At 37.2% G+C, this 19,487-nt stretch overlaps 2 protein-coding genes across 4 annotated transcripts; one reads left to right on the forward strand and one right to left on the reverse strand.

The window, feature by feature from the left end:
• Nucleotides 1-4,879: 4,879 nt before the first annotated feature.
• LOC111226055 (dr1-associated corepressor-like) lies at nucleotides 4,880-9,251 on the forward strand. Of its 3 annotated transcripts, none has more exons than XM_022751137.1 (6): nucleotides 4,880-4,996; nucleotides 5,740-5,812; nucleotides 6,599-6,692; nucleotides 7,328-7,444; nucleotides 7,913-8,012; nucleotides 8,550-9,251. In XM_022751137.1, the coding sequence occupies exons 1-6, from the start codon at nucleotides 4,955-4,957 to the stop codon at nucleotides 8,574-8,576; spliced, it is 453 nt and encodes a 150-aa protein (XP_022606858.1). In that variant the 5' UTR covers nucleotides 4,880-4,954; the 3' UTR covers nucleotides 8,577-9,251. The 3 variants fall into 3 exon arrangements, with proteins under 3 accessions (XP_022606858.1, XP_022606859.1, XP_022606861.1); XM_022751138.1 differs by having other exon boundaries at nucleotides 7,328-7,425; XM_022751140.1 differs by having other exon boundaries at nucleotides 4,880-4,981.
• Nucleotides 9,252-9,384: 133 nt separating this feature from the next.
• Nucleotides 9,385-15,420, reverse strand: LOC111225610 (activator of 90 kDa heat shock protein ATPase homolog 1-like). The gene is made up of 9 exons (XM_022750590.1): nucleotides 15,192-15,420; nucleotides 13,351-13,541; nucleotides 12,942-13,024; nucleotides 12,727-12,844; nucleotides 11,825-11,916; nucleotides 11,557-11,685; nucleotides 11,308-11,409; nucleotides 11,094-11,145; nucleotides 9,385-10,447 (listed from the first exon to the last, which is right to left on the reverse strand). Exons 1-9 carry the CDS (start codon nucleotides 15,269-15,271, stop codon nucleotides 10,275-10,277), a joined length of 1,020 nt encoding a protein of 339 aa, XP_022606311.1. The 5' UTR covers nucleotides 15,272-15,420; the 3' UTR covers nucleotides 9,385-10,274.
• Between the last annotated feature and the right edge of the window lie 4,067 nt (nucleotides 15,421-19,487).

The following is a 19,487-nucleotide window of genomic DNA, read 5'->3' on the forward strand; positions in this document are numbered from 1 at the left end:
CTTTATTGAATAAAAGTAAAGTAAAACAATAACTCCATCCACACACAGAGCAATAAATTACTGTGTTATAAATAAAAAACAACACAATAAAAATAAAACAATAATAACAGGAATGAGGGAAAGCTATCGTGGATTGGAAAACACCAAAGATAAAAACATAAAGATAAAGATAGAATGATAAAGATAAAGATAAAAAGATGATCTCAAGTGGAGCGTGTGATCAGCCGCGGTCCGACTCACCTCCACGACACTTGACGAAATTCAAAAGGAACTGAGAAAATTGTTGATCCATTGGCACCAATAGCTGTCTGCAATAAAAACACATACAGACAAAAATCTTAATCAATTCTGTTGCAATATTAATAAGTTTTGCAGTAATAAAAACAATAAAGTGTTTTAGCCTGTGTGTTTAAATCACAAAAAAAGATTATTTCCAGATCGATAAAATACTTTGACTTCCTGAAGTGACACATAAAGATCCTGACTGATGATTCTAATAAAGGACATTATCTCAATTATCGATTATCTATTATTTATTATCTATCGGTTTGTATGGTCAAACAAGGCAGAGTTATTATGTGATGAGCTGTTGCTTCTCTCTGAACCAGTGAGGCTCTGCCCTGTTTGTCTCGACTGATGGATAAAGATTTTATGAAGAAAAGTGGCATCATTGGTTAAAATGTCATTAAACACAAACATATTTTAGCAGGAGATTTTAAAATAAAATCCAACCAATACACTTGTAAAAAGACGCAGGATCAAACAACATTTCACAATAAAAACTGATGGGATTGTTTTACTTTATTTTGCAGCCATTAAAAAACCCAAACTTGTGGTGATTTCCCTGCCAGTACAAACTAATAGAGTTCCCAATTAAATCATCAAATACCCAAATAAAGTTTTATTACTACGTCTGTTAGTTTAACGCCACTTCACTCACAGTTAAAGAGTCTCCCAGTGCAGCGATGACTTTGACGTCTGCAGCTTTGACGTATTCGACTAAAACAGAAGGAAAACCAGGAGAAATAGTCAGAAACATGTTTATTGCACATTGTACATATTTGTATGATATTTATATTTTTTATTAAAATTTTTCACAGTTTTATTGTTTGTTTTTTTTTTAATTCTATTTATGTCTAACTTGCAGTACTTGCTTTTGCTTTCTCTTCCTTTATATTTTTTCCAATAAACATAAATATAAAGATTCAGCTGTGCCGGTTATTCTCCTGATACTCTTCCCTTTATGCCTTTTTAAAATCCCTCAGTGCAATATTAAAGGCACAATAAAGAGCATGATACCCCTGTTAGGGATAAAAACAATACTTTAGTTTATATTTTCACCTGAATTTCAGAGACGCCCTGCACCTTGCACATGCACACAGATGATCTATGTCACATTCAAACATTAAACTTTATGAGGCTCAAAGATTTAAAAAGGCAGATATAAAGCAAAGGAGTCATTTTCCTCAGCAAGTACGAACCACTTCAGTGGAGGTTTTTCTGCTGTTTGGGACCAAAAACTAATGAACTAACTAATATCACCACAGACGTTGGTGGAGGGACAGTCACCTGAGGTGGGGACGGCTGGAGACGGACTCATATCAGGGCAGTGGAACAGAGGATGCAGATCACGCTGGAGAAAATCTGCTCCCAAAACATCCTGCAGGAAAACCACACACACACACTCACACCGTTAATGTGGCGTCAGGAGTCAAGTTGAAGAGATGTGTCATTTAGGTTGTTTTTATGGATGTAATCTTTGTATTAGAAATGTTATTGATGATTTTATAATCACATTTTTATGTAAATCTAATTTTGTAGCGTATTTAATGTGATCTGTTCCATGTTGTTCATGTTTATCCTGCTAATGCCTGTAGCTCACTGTTAAAACCTGCCTCTCTTGGCCAGGATGCTTTTGATCTCAATGAGGCTTTTCCTGCTTAAATAAAGGTGAAATGCATGATCGTGTCATGATCTCCACGACAAAAGAACACATATCCTCACAGCACTAGTCGTCTATCATCAAGAATCGTAACTTAGATAGTTTTAAAAATCAGTTTTGCCTCATTAATATGCAAATTTATGCAGCAACACACACCAAAATCTAATCAGATCATCTGCACCATATGGAGTCCCTGTGGTGTATGTGTGCAGATCTTGAGTTATTATGTTCACAAGAATTAATTAAGATAATCAGCTCAATAATTAGTAAAGATTTATTATCCCAACAGGTTTGTCTTTGCCTGCTGCATATCTAGTATCAATTTGAACTTGTTCAGCAGTTACAGCGATTTCTGGGAAGTCAGTGTTTCCTTATTAAAATGCAAATTAGCTCAGAAAAAACCGCTCCAAAATCTCATCAGATCATCTTCTCCACATGGAGCACCTGTGGTGTAAGAATGAGGTTTCTGCTGTGTGTTGTTCTTGAGTTATCCTGTTCAAGAATGTAGAAAAACCGGCGACAGCATGAAAATTTGCAGACATTTTGCAGAACTTCCAGTGTTTCCGCTCTAACGTGGTCATTCTGATACTGGCTCCGGCTCATGTCGTCACCCAGCATCATGTCAACATGTCTCCACCCAACTAGACTCATGATCAATATTAAACCTGCTCTACTGATCTAAAATCTGAGTGCTGCATTCTCAGCCCAAATCAGCTGCTCAAAAACCCTTCACTTAAATATGGCAGCCATGTATTAGCCAGAGGTGGCCCACATCTGGCCTCTCAGTCATAGAACACAGCCGAGTGTGCCGGCACTCAGCCGCAGTTAAACTTGACTGTGTTCGCACTCTGCAGCCGTCACATGTAAAACTTTCAAAACCTGTTTGGTCTTTTACACGAGGAATTTTGCTGCTTTTGTTCCCACAAAGTCACGGAGGAAGATCACCTGACACAGAGCTGTTCCTCGGTACCGTAATCACCTGAAAGTCAAAATGTAAAACCAACTCCAGCTTTTGCTTCTACGCAACATGAAATGATTGAAATGAACCTATTTTATAGTTAAAAGAAGAACAATCTATCAGTACTCAGTGGTGATTCTCAGAGGTTTCACATCTTGGTATGAAACTTCTTTATTTGACCTTTAAATGTATTAATTTACAAAATGTGTTATTAAACAATTAAATTAATAAACACACAGATAATAGTTTACTAATTAGCTGCATCGTCTAGCATCTAGCGTCTATCAACTACATTGTGGCTGGGGTCAGTGAACTTGTCTGATATTTAATAAAAATGAAACTAACCATTCTTTACATTTCAGACAGACTGATAGTGACCACAACAAACAAACAGCAGCTTTGTGACCACTGCTCTCTGCTGACAAATAAACCACATGGATCCATTTTAAGAATGTAAAACAGGTGCTGAGAATTAAAATGGTTTTGTTGTGTGATCTCATCAGGTTGTGCTGTGTTGAATGTCTTAGACAGAGACAATACCTGGTTGAAAGTGTCCTCTTCTCCACTCAATGTGCCGCCTGCAAGAGAGAAGAACAATTAGACAGATTTTGTTTCAGATCCCGTTTAAACCCAAACCGTAGAAGCATCAGATTAAAAGAGGTGCAGTGAAGTTGGTGAGTTTCACAGTAAATACAGACAAAACAAGAGAATACAATCATATGTATTTTATCACCTACCGCCGACATGACATGTGGTAAATACACAGACTACAAACAGCACACAGTGCAGCATGTTTCCGTATTCCAATAAGAAAGAGAGAAATATTAATACTGAGTTTTTTACTGCTGGTCTGAAGCTTTACTAGAGAGGTATAACCTTTGAAATGAATAATGATGAGTCTTATCTTTGACCTTTGCAGCCATTAGTAAAGCCAGAGTGTTCCACACTTAGTAATATACTGTAGATAATCAATTTATGATTGTAAACATGTAAAGTCCAAATTAATAAAGTGCGTGTTTGTACATATGATGAATTCACATGGATGTACCAACTGTAAACAACATGGATTACGAAGAGGAGACCAGTTAAACTTTGCTTAAATCAGACTCAAGCCAAACTAAAATAAAAAAGTAACAAGCTAAACAAGCTGAAAGCTAAACTTACATATTAATATTATTGGTTGTAATGTATTTAACTGAGACCATGTCTCAAAATAAGGAATCAGATCTTGTAGAATCAGCTGAACTGAACTGACTCAGGGTGAGACGCAGATTTTTAAATGGTTTCATGCATTGAACATTTTTACTGTTCTGTGCTACTATTATTTTATTTTTCTGAGTGTGTATGAGTATGTGTCATTCATCCTTTTCTAGTTAGCCTCCACTGTTGTCATATGTGCTTTTAACAGGTTTAATTTTATGCTGTGTTCTGCCACATTATATATGACATAATGTTTTTTTGTCTTGTTTTAGGACTTTCACAGCACAGTGATGTGCATGGTGTCAGTGATAAATAAATTCCAACAAAACTATGTGTATTACATCAAACTAACACAGAATAATGAATGTGCTTGTATTTATCAAAGTAATATATTAGTTGTTTTTGAACTTCAACTGATTTGTTGGGAAAACAATGTTTTTTTTTTCCTTATTTTATGTGTGTAGATAGTCTTAGTAATTCAATATTTATCACAGACCACACTTGTTTCCACTATTCCACTGTTTGTGGCTTAAGACAAATACATGACTCTTTATTCAACATGAATAGCTAATAATTTGAATAGACTTACTTTATGTGTAAAAGAATGGCATTTATCAAACATTTAAACCCCAGGTTTTAATTAAATTCTTTTATTATATGATATATTTTTGTTGATGATCACAGTGCGAGGGTCATGACGTGATTATCGGGGTCACGGGCGTTGACCTCAGGTATTTTTTTCTCCATCAGTTTTTCAGGTGTCTTCCTGCTGAAGGTAAACAAATGGACTCCGCGGCGGTTTGCGGTAAAAACATGAAAAATGTGATCGAGCCGCGCGGATTGAAGCGAGTAAAATGCCCGGGCAGAAGAGAAGATATAATGTACGGTTCCCCCCTGTGAGTACAAACTTTATTCTGGTGAATTAAAGCTGTTAAAGAAGCCGAATGACGGGCTACATGCTAACTGCTAACTCCGTTCACGTTCAAGCATGGAGTGTAGTAGCACTTGCTGCGTTCAGGGGCTGTCGGAAATCTTGTTTATCTTCGAGGGTAAACAACAGCAGTCGCGTAAACAGTTATTCGGACATTCAGCGGTTAAACCCCGATCACTTTGGGGTGATTCCATTATTCTCAGACTCATTTGTTGTGCAGTTTTACTGAAGCTGCACAGGTGTTGAAGCTTTGAAAACCTTGTGCGAGCCGCCCTTTCACAGGGGAAATGACAAGCTCCCTCTTCTTCTTTGGTGTTCATTGGCGGTTGGCAACCAGATAAAGACTAGCTGAAGTTAGGGACCGTCTGTAAAGTGCATGTAAGGTGACCACTGACCAACACGGCTCATTTTATTTTTTTCCCCACCTCTTTGTCGTGTCACCTTTCATGCAAATCTTGGAGTCCTCGTGTTCATGCACTTTACCTATTTTTACATCAAAAATAATCCTATATGGACTAATAAACTGTTAAACCTTTATTATGTTTTAAATAGCTGTTGCATCATTCATCAACTCAAATGAAATCATGTTGAATCCACTACCTGAGATCTAGGGAACAGGAGTTTACAAGGAGCACCTGAATGCAGCATCTTAACTTAGTTGTAATTTCTGTGGTCTACTGGAGTGAAATCTTTTGTTTTTGCTCGCAGAGTCGTGTCAAAAAGATCATGCAGAAGGACACAGAGGTGGGGAGGATTGCGATGGCGGTTCCTGTGATCATCTGTATCCTATTTTAAACCTGCAGCTGTAGAAGTGAAGCTGATCGGTGCTGAGACGGGCTTTTCACTCATCTTTTATCCCTCTGTTTTGCAGCAGCCCTCTCCCCCTGTCTTCCTCCAACTCTTCCTTAAGGGTTGCCAGGCATGCTGGGAGTTGTAGTCCCTCCATTATGCCATTGATCAAACGCTAACCTATGTGGCTGAACCCTGCTTAACACATGACATACAACACCTCTTGAATACAGACCAAAATTAAAATCTATTTTTAAAGTTTTTTAAAACTGAAGTTTTTTTTAAAACTGCATTTTACTTGAGGATTTGCCATAGTTGAGCTATTTTAGTGTTTTAAATACTTAAACTCCAGTATGTTACTTTTATTATATAAAAGTATGTTAGCTATGCATTATTGTATGCTGTATGTTATTGTCCCGTTAGAAAAGCCTTTGAAACTACATTTTTGGACACTAAAACTGATGTTTTTTCCAGGTGTTGCAGCTCTGTGAGGCAGCGAGAGCCACCACCTACTCAGCTTAATGCACTGCTATTTTTTAAATGAGGGATTAATAAATAAAAAACAATCATACAACATTAAATAATTCAATAAAATGGAGGAAAAATATCCCTGCAGGTGATACAATCTGTTTCCTGCTGTGATCCTGGAGGAAACTGTCATATAAATGGAAGACAGTGACTATATTTTCCATTGAACTGTGAGTGTGTGTCAGAGCAGACGTGCAGAGATGTGTGTGTGGTGTTGTGGAGCTGTGAAGTCCTGAACCACAGAGATCAGCTCGGGCGTTGGAGATGTTCCTGAAGTCTCTGTTGACCAAAGCCTGTCTGATAACTCAGTCGAAGCTCAGCACGGTCGTGTCTGTAGCTCACATGTAAGTAACTTTGCTGCTCCACCTTCACACAGGTGCGACAGTTATTTGTCTTCGCTACAAGAAATAACTGGCTTCGTCTTATTTAACATGATGTTAATCAGCTTCTGTCTGTTTAGTTCATACAGTTTATACAAACACTCACTAACTTTCTTTATTTGTAGCTGTGCTGACTGAATATTTTTACATAAATTTAAATTAAAGAACAAATCAGGACTAATTTAGCTGTGATGCGTTCACTGTCTGTATGCCAAACTAATAAAATAGAGTATGCACTATATACCTATCTTCATAGTATAGTGACTATTTTGTATGAAATTGCTGCACAAGAAATCGTCGTGCATTATTTTACTAATTGTGCTATTGGACTTTAGTCAAACTGTTTTTCTTTCTTGATATTTAATAATTAAATCTTCGTCATTTACAATTTAAATTTTACCGCACACTCTCAAATTAAGAAAATTAAGTTTGCAAACAGACTTCTGTCCATTTTCTTAGCGTGACTTCCCTAGAATATTTAGGATGCAGCATAGATGTTTAAAAATATTAATCTTGTTTTATTTTTTTTCTAAATGGAAATGTATTTTAAAAGTATTTAAATGAAGAATTGGAAATTAATTAATTCTGTTGCTTTCTAGGAAGCAGTGCATAGAGTCAGAGAAGCTCTTCCACTTCTTGAAAGACCTGGTGGAGCGAGCGACATCTACGGCAGCCCAGAAGGACAACAGAGGCATGAGTATGTGGCCGTTATACAGGTAGAGATTGGACCGTTCGTTACCAGCTGTTAGTGTTGTTTTTATATTATAAACTTCTCACTATTCATTTTTTTTTTTAATATTTCTCCACTTATCTCTACTTCTGTCCTTGAGCTGCAACTCCTGCATTTCTCCTCTAGGGATCAATAAAGCCTCATTTTATCTGATATTGAAACTGTTTGTTAAATCTACAATCTGTATCAGAGTTGCAATGTTTATTTGCATTATTGGTTAATCTAATAATATTAAAAAAAATAAATTAATATATGTCAGAGCTCACAGTCACTTATTTTGTTCAACCAAAAGTCCAAGACCAGAAAAGATTAAATTAACTGTCATGAGACAAAGTAAAGCAGAAAACCTTCACATTTCTGCTTGAACAATGACTGAAATTATTAATCATATCTGAAAATGGTCGATTAATTTTCTGGTTTCTCTAATCTGTGTTTTACATGTTGTGTTTTCCAGGACGAGACGTCATGAAATTTGTGTTAAAAAAACGACTGATGTGGGTGAAACGTTGCCGCGGAGGAGCCTCAACTCACTGGACAACGACTCCAGCCCCAGCGTACGAATCATGACTCTGGAAACACTCTGACATGCAAACTAAACCAAAAACTAGGATATATTTTTTTAATCTTTACAAAGATACAAGAGCACAGATTACAAGGATGTTCTTAAGCTTGTCTTTGTTTTTTTTCATAGCCACCATTACACTAGGTTAGGAATAAAAAGGTTAGACCTTCTTGCTCAGTGGCACTTCAGCAGCATAAGGTTGTGTTTGTGTTGGTGGGTGACGAGTTCCAACAGCGACCCCATGAGGCTGAAATGTTCATTACACAAATTTGTCGCGTGGCACCAGAGAAAAGTTTTTTTTTTTTTTTGTGTGTGAATTAAAAGTTTTGATTCTTTGTCTGAGCTGAGGACAAACAACTAATGTAAAAGATGTAAACAGCAACATCCATCCTAGTTAATAACCTCACTTATTATGAGTTTATTCACCTCACAGGATTTTGAGGGCAGGATCGTTTTCTTGCTTGTTTTCCGTTTTTATTATTTTGTTTCCCAGTTACTGACTCACTTGCTCTCTCTCTCTTTCTTGCAGGAGTCGGAGCTCTACATCTGCTTATAACTGAATTTACAACCCCAGGAAACCGCTGTGACCGCCACGTCATTCTTGTTATTAAGTTTATCTTTATTTAAGTTTTATTTCATCGAGTGATATTCACTATTACAAGACGATCGTTTTTGGGGGGAAAATATTGAAGTTATGTGCTGTTAGTTAGTTAGTTTTTGGATAAATTTGTTTGTTTTTTTTCTTTAAAAAAAAAAAAAAAAGACATGGCTTTTTGTTATTAGGCCCTTCACCTTCATGTTTGTAGCAGTGTGTTTTAGGAGGACATGAAGGACTTGAATGCTGTGTGTAAGTTTGCACTGAAGAAAATAGTTTAAATTATAAAGTTTAAAACTTTTTTGTTGATCAGGAAATTTTTGTCTAACTTTATTTGTACAGCACATTTAACAGCTTTTGTTTTGATCTAGTAATGTGACCATTAAGTCTGTGGTTTTTGCACCTATTTCATTTAGACATTAGTTTGGTTTTTCATATTGGAGCATTTCATTTGACATCCAAGTGAAAAGTTTTTTCAACTTTGTTTATTAAATTTTGTTTTCTAGTCAGAAAGGTTGTGAAAATGTGACCTGCAGCGATCTGTAAAAACAAAGTGCTTATTTAGCTGAATAGTGGCCTTTCTGGTTTCTATTGAGCGTTTCATTTTTAAAGCACTTGTAAATTATTGTTTTAAAACGCAGGAAACTCTTGCATATGAAATGTGAAAATAAATAATGTGTAAATAAATAAGTTCATTTCAACGTTTCTGCATGAAAAATTTAATGAAGTTAAAAGATGTGCTCACATAAATAAAAACAAATCGAGAGCATACAGATAGGGATTGGTTTATTCCAAGAAACTAATCTTTTTACATTGTGAGGGGATGAAATGAGGAATAAATAGATGCATTTTGTTCTAAAAGCTTTTTTTTGTAACTTGAAATTTACAGTTTGAAGCCAAATATAGCAAAACATCTCTCTTTAGTTGCTACGCTAGCTACCTGCATAAGAGATTGAAACTGTTTTCATGTTTCCAACACTGAAACATTTGCCTTAACGCTCTCGCTGAAGGTCCGAGCTGAGCTGATCCCCCCAGACGGACGCTGGGCTCATAATGTGCATGAAATCAAGTGTCATTGAAACAACTGAACGTACAGTACTGCTTAGCTTTAACACGTGTAAGGTTCAAGTCCAGTGGTGATTCCTCCCTCTGAAAGTTTGAAATGGAACATGCATCTCGGCTGAAAGCATCGTCACTACAGTTACACTTGAAAAGAGTAAATAAAGTAAAAAATAAACATTCAATTTTCAAAGCAACAGAATATTTTTTCAAATAAAAGAAAACATTTATTTTTAACTCTTGCAATAATTACATATTTATAGAAGTAAAGGCCAATTTGCATTAGTGGTTCAATAAATTCTCCTTTGCTTTATTCAATGTATTTTTCATCCAGAGTCCCAGAGGCACAGTCCATTTACGCTCCGTTTAAAAACTGACCCAAATACTGACGGGGAGAAACTAGATTTAAATATGTTGAGAAATTAAAACATTTACACGTACACAGACAGGTGACAGGATGGCCTCACCTATTTCTTCTCTTTCGTTAACTCGTGCTATGAGTTTACAAATGGGACTTCTCGTTCCAGAGAGATCGAAGGACAAGAAGTTTTAAAAATCCAAAAAACAGAAAAAGAGAAACAGTACTACAGCACGCCGTCTTCAGAAGAGTCGCGCTCCGTAGCCAAAAGTCTGTTTAATAGCTTCGAAGTAGTATCTCTTCCAGCCCTCTTTCGTCCGCTCCTCCTCGCTCTCCGGGACGCCTCGACACTCCACCTTCAGCTCCGTCTCGCTGCTCCGGTCCAAGAAGGTCATCGTGATTGTTGCGTAATGCTCTGTGGAGCAGAGGAACGATCACGTTACCGTCAGTGTCTGAGGCTGTGCAGCAAAGTTTAATGTAAACTTTATTAGAAAAGCTTGTAGTGAATGTAAAGTATCCAACAAAAGACTTTATTAAGACCCAGCACTGAGGCAGGGAACGTTCTTCATTTCAGTTTTTAAATCAATTAATTCTACATTTTGTTATTTCTAAATAATTTTAATTATTTTAGATTAGTCTATTTCTTATTTTCTGTTCAGTAATTTGCAGGGTTATGTTGCCTGATGGACAGGGTTGAGACAAAGAATATTTTTTCTCATTAATCTTCAATCATATAAAATGTCAGAATAATGATCAGTGTTTTTCTTAAATTAGATCAACTGATGTCTTTAAATAACACACTCTGTCTAACCAAACATCTAAAAAACCCAAAATATTCAAATCATATTAGGAATATAAAAGAGGATTAAAGCAAATAACCTGCAAATGTTTAGTATTTTTACTGGTTAATTTAATTGAGCAAATAATCAATATTATATTTAAAGTTTTAATTTGTTGTTTCAGCGATTGTCACTTAAGATGAGTTAAATCCAGTTTGAATAAACAAGTCAACATATCATGAGATAATTTATCGTAAATACAAAAGCAGGAAATCGACATACCACAGGGCCAGTTGTTATACCTCCACTTCATAATTATTTTCTCATCAGGTACCTGGTGGCGAAAGATGATTTTGTTTACATTCAGAATAAAGAATAACCAATATGAATGAAAACCGTCATAACTAAATAACCTGTCACACTACAGTGTCGACGTTCACATTTAAATATTTAATATTATTTTTTCCGGTTTAAAAAGGGTGAAAGTTCGTCTCACCAGCTCCGTAAATTCACCGAAAACATTTCCTTCTAACAGACGAAACTTTCCGCCCCTCTCTCCATCCACTGTGGCTGGAGCATGTGTGAACGCCTGGACCATCTGCACACGGACGAGACAAACACTTCAGTCACACAGCTGACATCAAGTCACATCAAATCTCTGTTAAGTACTTAAAAACCTAAAAGTGTGTAGATGTTCTCTGAGCTGCATCAGGTCAAACACTGAGGATTAACAGGTGAGGCTGACCTCCTGGTTGAGGAACACCCTGTAGAGATCAGCTGGTGAGGTGAGGAACGTTTCTCTAATGCTGAATTTACAGGTGGGGATCTTGACGCCGGTGTTGACTGGAGCAGTGGTGCTGCCTGAGGAGGAAATCTGTTCGACGCGATAAGAACAAAAGTCTGGTGAGCAAAGATCTGCTGCACTGCTGCAAGAAAAATGTTTCTGTTACAGTAAATTATTTAGGGACAAGAGCTTCGTCTGACGGCTGAAGTTCTTGCGTGTCAGCACAAACCTGAGTTTTATCCAGCTTGGCTTTGGACTGTGATGTGGACTGCGGCTTGGCCACACCGTTGGCTGTGGGCAGGATCATTCCCTGTGTGAACTCTGCAGTAAAAAGAAAAGGGGAAAAAAACTTGAGCTTCAGAGCAATTTTATCATCATTACTCCTCAACTCTAAGAATTTTAACAGTTTAAACAAACACAAATAGTTAAATTACAAAACTATATCAGAAAATAGATTAGGCTTAGAGAACACTGTTATGTGACCTTCAGAGACAAGAGACAACAAAGGAAGACATTACGTGTTACATTTACATGTGCAAATACATTATATCAGATATACACTGAACAAATTAAACATACAAGGCTCTCATATGTTGATGATAAGCATTTAACAAAAACTTAGCTATGTAAAATGTCTCATATGTAAATATGGACTGTGCTCTACGTTCATCTGTCACATCAGACAGACTGAGCTGCCAAGACGTGTTCAAGAAAAGCTTCACTCAAAGATCATAAAATAAAAAAGGGCAGTAGAAAATAAAATGCGTTTAATTCTCAACAGCATCCAAATCACATAGGTGACACTTTCTGTCCTATTCTTCATTTTCATGTTACAGTGTCAGTTTATAAGACACTACGTTAACATCTTCAGTTCATAAGAGATTGTTTTAACATCTTCAAAAGGACAGTTGTTTTTGTTTGAAATGAAAATGTTCACATTTGGCCGATTTATATTTGGCATTTCTGTTGGTTTTTATCCTGAAATGTGTTTAGTGTAACTCATGAAAAATGCTGCACAGGCTTGAATTTAGGTGTTTGTTTTGACCCTGGTTGTCTTTGTCTGATTGTTGATCTAATGTGAGACATGGAGTCTTACATTAGATTTAAATTTCTGATTCTGGTTTCACTCACCTGTTTTTAAGAACTCGACGTAGCTTCCCAGGGCTTCACGCACCTTCTCAGCTCCTTTCGTTTTCATCAGGTTGGTCAGCGGCGTTTCGGGTTCGTCTTTGTTCAACGAAACAGAAATCTAGACAAACATCACAGGACAGGCATCACCACTCTGTTCCTACACCACCCACTCAGTTAAAACCACTACACATGTGCAGGTATGTGGAGAAACTCACATCAAGGTCCTCCATGTCGTTTTCATCAGACAGGTTCGGAACTTCAAATGTTCCTTTATAATTGACTCCTGATTTTGACTTTCCTGGTAAAACAAAGGGAATACGTGTCAGCAAAGATTCAAACATGTTTCTTTATTTTCTCTCCTGTATTAGCCAGTGACGCATTTTTAGCCATGTTCTGTCCTTGTTGTCCTAAGTAAGAATGTAGGCATGTATTATAAAAACAGAAACACAGGTAATGAGGTTAGTTTCTGGTTTGTTTCCTCTGTATTCAATCAGCACTGGCACAACATCTGTGCAACAAGAGTCACTGCCATTGTTAGCAGACAAATCATCATTTTTATCAATATAATTGAAACCAAACTTCCCCCTAAAACAGCACAAAGGGTAACCTCAGTTTTCTACTCACCAGTCCAAGCAGCTTTCAGGTTCCATTCATAGAAGAAAATAAGTTTCCCTTTGCGGTTGTTAATCGAGGCCTCTCCCTCCAGCTTGCTGACTTCGGTCACCTCACACGTCCCTTCTTCGTTCTCCACGCTCAACCCGAGGAGCAATGATTTTAATTTGTCTGAGGACCAGTTTGTTGCATCTCGTTCAGTCCTGAAAAGAAAGAAAAAAAAACTCATAAGTTGAGGCTAAGTAGCTTTTAATTTAACAACAAGCTGCTTGTAAAAAGTCACTCAATAGTAAAATCGATTCTACAATCTATTATTCACATTCATATATTCATTACAATACATATTTACTTAGAAGCATAAGTGTGTGTGATTTAATCAGCAGTGATATTCATTTTTATGCTGCTGGTGGCATTTTCATTATGGTATGGAATCAGTCTTATTTATAACAGTCACATTGATCTTTTTTATAGCTGGTAGTCGTTTCTGTAGAGCTATTGATGGCACAGGTAAATTCCTGCAAGGGAAAGTCATTTGTTTTAACTCCTTGGTGGCCTAAACTTTTTTGGAACTGCACACAGTAGGACTCACATGATATAAAGGCAAAGGAAGAACAATTTTGCCTGTCAGGAATTTACTGATGACACAATACCATTTAGAGTGCCTTTGAATCTTTCAGGTGAACTAATATATTTCTTAACAGCAGATTTTCTGCAGACTTGACCACTTTAAACTTAAGACTTTTTAAGAAGTGCAATTTAGTTTCTGTTTCACAGTCATACCAGCTGAAGTATGAAAAGTATCAATGAAAAGGCCAAGAAATATTTAACAGATGCACAAATGATGATTCATATTTCTATTATGTTTTCGTCTCTCCTACCCTGCTGTATATAAGAATTCGTAATCATATCATTAATTAATCATTAAACACGACCTGGACCTGGATATACAGCAGGAAATGGATGGACTGACGAACAAATTGTCTATTTAAGGTCTACAAATGAATTTCTGAAGACTGAAACAATGCTACTGGAGACTTTACTGTAAACTACAACAACATACAGAAACATCTTATAACTGACACTATCACCTAACACATTCACAAGTGAAATGTAAGACTTTAATACCTTTAAAAGACCTTGAGTAAACTGAAATCAGTGCTTTGGAAGACTTGATTTGCATTGTTGTTGTTATGTACCTACCCCACTGTTCTAGCTGCAACACTGCAATCTACCTCAATCTACAGTTCAGTATGGAGTATGTGCTGCAACCTGAATATTTATGCCAATGTTTAAAGCAATTTGTGTGTTCACTGAAAGACAGAAACAGCTGTAAAAACACCAAAATCTGATCCTTCTTTTTCAGGGAGCTGCAAACTATGTGATAAAATCTACAGTCACGTTGTAAATGGGGCTACCTCACGTGTTTTAATCAGGTTTAACAACAGTGGCTGAAAATCTACTAACCACAATATTGGTCTATTTAACTTGTTAAAATGGCAAAATACACGTGTTTTTAAAGACAGAGTGGGCCAGGATGTTGTGCAATAGCTACTAATGGCTAACAACCTCCATACGCGAATTTGAAGCTACACTAGCTAGCTGCAAGCGAAGCTAACTTAAAAACGATCATAAGGTTAGCTCGGCTAATTACCACAAATGTGAAACTTTACTTCAATAATACTCAACATATAACAGTCACTGCTGCCTGCGGAGAAGCTGGTAACACTAACCCACTAGCACAGAGGAAAGAAATCCAAAAATAACAGCTGCAGTTTGATAGTAATATGAGCTGAATGTGTAGTGTTAGCATTAGCAGGCTAACTAGCAGTCGGTGTCCTTTCATCACATCTCACCAGTGCCAATTGTTGACATTAGTCGCATCGGCTCTCTCCTCTACAATCCAGCGAGGGTCCCCTTCTCCCCACTTCGCCATTTAGCCAGCTAAATGATAATAAAAAAAGTTATACTGTGTAACGTTTCGTGCGGAGAGCAAGTGTGTTTGCCGGTGACTGTCCCGGTGCACGTTGTTTCTAGAAGCCTCTGGCTGGTGCTGGCTCTCTGTAGCGGTGCTCCCGCGTTAAGTCGCCGTGCACAGAAATGGTGGAAATGGAACCTTGTGGAAGGAGGGTTAAAATGTCCCCCCCCTCCCCGTTTCCTATTCTGAAGAATAGTTCCGCGTCGAAGATTTCTGGCAAATCTGCAAACGTTACTAACATATTTTTGTAAAGTATGAAACTAAAATGGAGAGTTTTGTGTTTTTATTTTTGGATAAAACTAATGATTTAGGAATCAAGTATTAATTAAACCGTTTTTCGTTTTTCTACTGGCTGTTCATGGTTTCTAGCTCAACCAGAAATAGATTTAAAATAAAAATCCACTCAGTTTGAAGTATTATTCACTATTATTCACACTATTCTCAGCGGTACAGACAGTATGTACACTAACGGGTGTTTCAAGCATTTTGTCCACCCCAGGGTAAATAACAGAAACATGTCTCTGTATAATGCAGTACAGTTCAATGGTAGCATAAACTACATCCTCCAAAATGACCATACAGTTGGATCAACAACTCTCTAAATAGTTTTAATAAAAACTGAACATTATAACCTTGATGAAGGAAGATTTATTGCAGGAATACTGTATTAGACTGCATTAATTTTACCTAGGTGTTCCTAATAAACTGCAAATTGAGTGTATATTTACTGATAGAACAAAAAAAAAAATCTGATAATAAAACAAATGCATTAAATGTTCCAGAGTTGAAAGTTAAGGTAGCAAGGAGAACAACTGACTATATAGAGACTCTGATGCAGCTCTTGCTGGTCTCAAACACCTCTTGAAGATGTAAACATGAAACATTACAATCTTTATAGGGAACTATTAGGTCAGAAATTGATGATCCAGCATGAAGTAGGAGTGGGAAGGTCAACTTGGGGAAAAAGGAGAGAAGAAGGTCTGAGCAACAGGATTCAGCTGGGACATACTAAACAAAAGTCATCTGTATTTCTCATTGGAAAGCACCAACCAAACACATGGAAGGACCTAAAAATATTCGCAAACAGCTTTTCACGTGACACAACACTGATACCAAGGCTATAAGAATCCTGTAACACTACATTAAGAGAAGACAAATAAAAACTTTGAATATGTACAATTATTTCTTTTAGTTTTCTGATTGACTGATGCTTTGTTTGTTGTTTGTTTACTGATTTGTTTCAAAGTTTGTCACAGCTCATTCAGCTTGTAAAGAAAATCGTGCCTTAAACCAGTTTTTCCAAGTTCAGTTTGAACAGGTCGTACGACTAATGTTAAAACCTCCTGTAACCTGATGCTGTACGTGCTGCGTGTATATGAGAGCAGACAGCAGAGGTAATGACACATTTTTTGTAGTGGGGCCATACAGATAAAAGAAAGCGTTACTGCAGTGACATGAACATAACTGGCAGAAAAATAACTGTTAGTTACACCCTTATAATGGCATGTCCTAAACTTTTACAGAGCTCACAGTAAACACATTCCTCCAGTAAGCAGAATTTACATATTAGACAGTAGCAGGGAAATGAGGAAACTGTGCTGTTTCAAAAATCCTATTCGCCTTGTCACTCAACACTATACTATACTGCTGTGCAGGAGGCTTGTGTATGAGAGAAGACTTGTTTGACATCATTCCTATCACTTAAAATTTGTGAAATCAATTGTTTGACCCTCAACAACACCCCTGCACCCCCCAGGCCTGGTGTCAAGCATAATTATTGCACCTGTGAGATTCCAGATCACTGAAGAAATCTAATCAGCTGTTTTTTTGGCTGAAACCCAGTCCTCCAACACATTTTCACAAGGTTTCTGAAATACATCATTAATAGGAAAGCAGATTAAACTAATTACAAAGAGCAAAAAGCATCACCAGCACTGATAATTACTGATAATTACCCCTGTCAGATTCAAAGGGTGGCATGTGTGGTCGACTAGAGAGAGAAAAACAGACAACTGAAAAGACTCTGAAGGTGGTTGATGGCAGTGATTAAGTTTTAAAAAGGGAAAATTCAGTATGAGATAAACTGTATTTTAGATCGTTATTCAAACTGCAATTTAGAAGCTTTCAAACCCAACTATAAAGGAGAACACATCATTTTAAGACCCCATTAACATCTGGCATTAAAAACATAATCTCCATCAAGATGCATAAATAACATCCACTTGCATTTACGATTAGTGGTTTCTGATTTTCTGCAATATGTAATTAGTATATATCAATTGCATCAAGGATTAGGGAAGGTCCATAACTCACTGCATAAATCTCAATCTGTACATCTGTTATTGACACCTTCAAATCAGATGATTGACCTTGTTACTGATACAAATTATTACCAAAAACATTTAAGGTAAGAAAGACATAAGCAAGTAAACACATAAACTTGTTATAGAGGATTTGATTATTGAAATAATTTCCCTCTACTGGAAAGTTTGTTTTCTCTGTGTTTTATGAGAGTAAGAGCAAAAGCCCTCAGTCAAACATGTGACTTGTTACCATTGGGGATTTTGGCTGTTTGTAATTGTGGTTTCATGAATGAAAACAAACTGCATGAACCACACTCACACCTGCTGACGATGGCTGAGATCTGAACATGATGTGAACTCAGCTAAACTGCAGATGTGATCTTGTAGCTCTGACCCACATTCGGATCGTAAAAACCTGCGTACTTTTACTGCGTATGCACCTTATCTGGATAGACTATCTCGAGGCTGTACACTATGAATAAGATGCTTTTGTCCAAAGCCACACAAATGTCCTCTCCCTCTTTTTCCTGGTCAAAGTTTCTCTCATCTTGATTTTTTTTTGGTGAGACAGTTTTTCAAATGAAACCATCTGAGAAGTTTAGAGGGGAAATCTCTCTTCATTGGAACTGTGAACAAGGCATAGACATCTACTGTGACAAGGGGACACAAGCAACATACAGTAGGTTTAGAAAAAACCATAATATTTTTTTATTCAAAAATCCTAATGTGCAAAGGTACGTGTATCTATATCTGTTACACAAATGTAATGGAGTGAAAAGTAAAGTACTTCAGTGTGAAATGTAGTACAATTATCTCAAAATTGTGTATAGTAGTAGTAAAGTATAGTACTTGAGTAATGGTACTTAGTTACTTTCCACCACTAGGTATTTCTACTTTTACTCATTGACAGAAACTACCTAAATACATTTATTCTAGCAGTACACTTGTACAATTTTGAGGTATTTGTACTTTACTTGAGTATTTCCATTTTAAGCTTCTTCACACTGCTATTACTTTAAGACCTTTGTATTTTTTCTACCACCACTTTTAAGGATAAATAATTTCTCCACCACTTATTTTCTTCTTTCATTTCTTATAAGAGTGGTAGTAGATGTAAAGAGTGCTTAGTCAAAATCACTTTTATTTTTTAAATTCCTGTTCTTGATGCCAACCACAGGCTTTAACTTGTTTGCCACATTGGTCCTGTTCAGACCTGGTATTAACATCCGGTGGTGATCCGACCACAGGTGGACAGCTATAAGTTCAGGTGTGAAGGCATCCAAGACGCATTGAGGAGCATTTGAGATCTGATCACTCAGACCACATTCAGAGGTGGTCTGGGCGCCATGTGTCCGCATTCTTTTAGCAGGGTGGACGCAAATGCGTCCTGGGCCACACTGAAGGACCGCCTACTCCACTGACGTCCTCTGCCACAGTCTAATTAGTCCCGCCACAGTTTCATAACGAACTCATAATATTTTACTATTAAACTTTATTTCTCTGTGAGAGCTGTATGCAGCGCTTTCATTTCAACCCCTCCTTGCCCCGCTCGCTAAACCGCAACGCAACCACTGTTTATTTGCATATAAAGCGGGGGGAAGTGAAATCAGATCACAAGTGGTCAATCGAGATGCACGTGGAGACACATTTTAAAGCCAGGTGTGAACTGACCAATTTAAAACTGACCACTTGTGATCGGGTCATTGAAGACGCATGTTAATACCATGTCTGAACATGACCGTTAAAGCATTATTAGGAGAGAAAAGCAGGGAGAAATCATTAGAGAGGAATCCCAGGCATATGGCTGGCTTTTGTCGGCTCCCCTCCCCCCTCCCTTCCTTCCCGCCGTCCGCTCCGCAGCAGCAGCAGCA

The sequence above is a fragment of the Seriola dumerili genome, unplaced genomic scaffold, assembly GCF_002260705.1.
Source record: "Seriola dumerili isolate Sdu_G_001 unplaced genomic scaffold, Sdu_1.0 BDQW01000149.1, whole genome shotgun sequence".
NCBI lineage: Eukaryota > Metazoa > Chordata > Actinopteri > Carangiformes > Carangidae > Seriola > Seriola dumerili.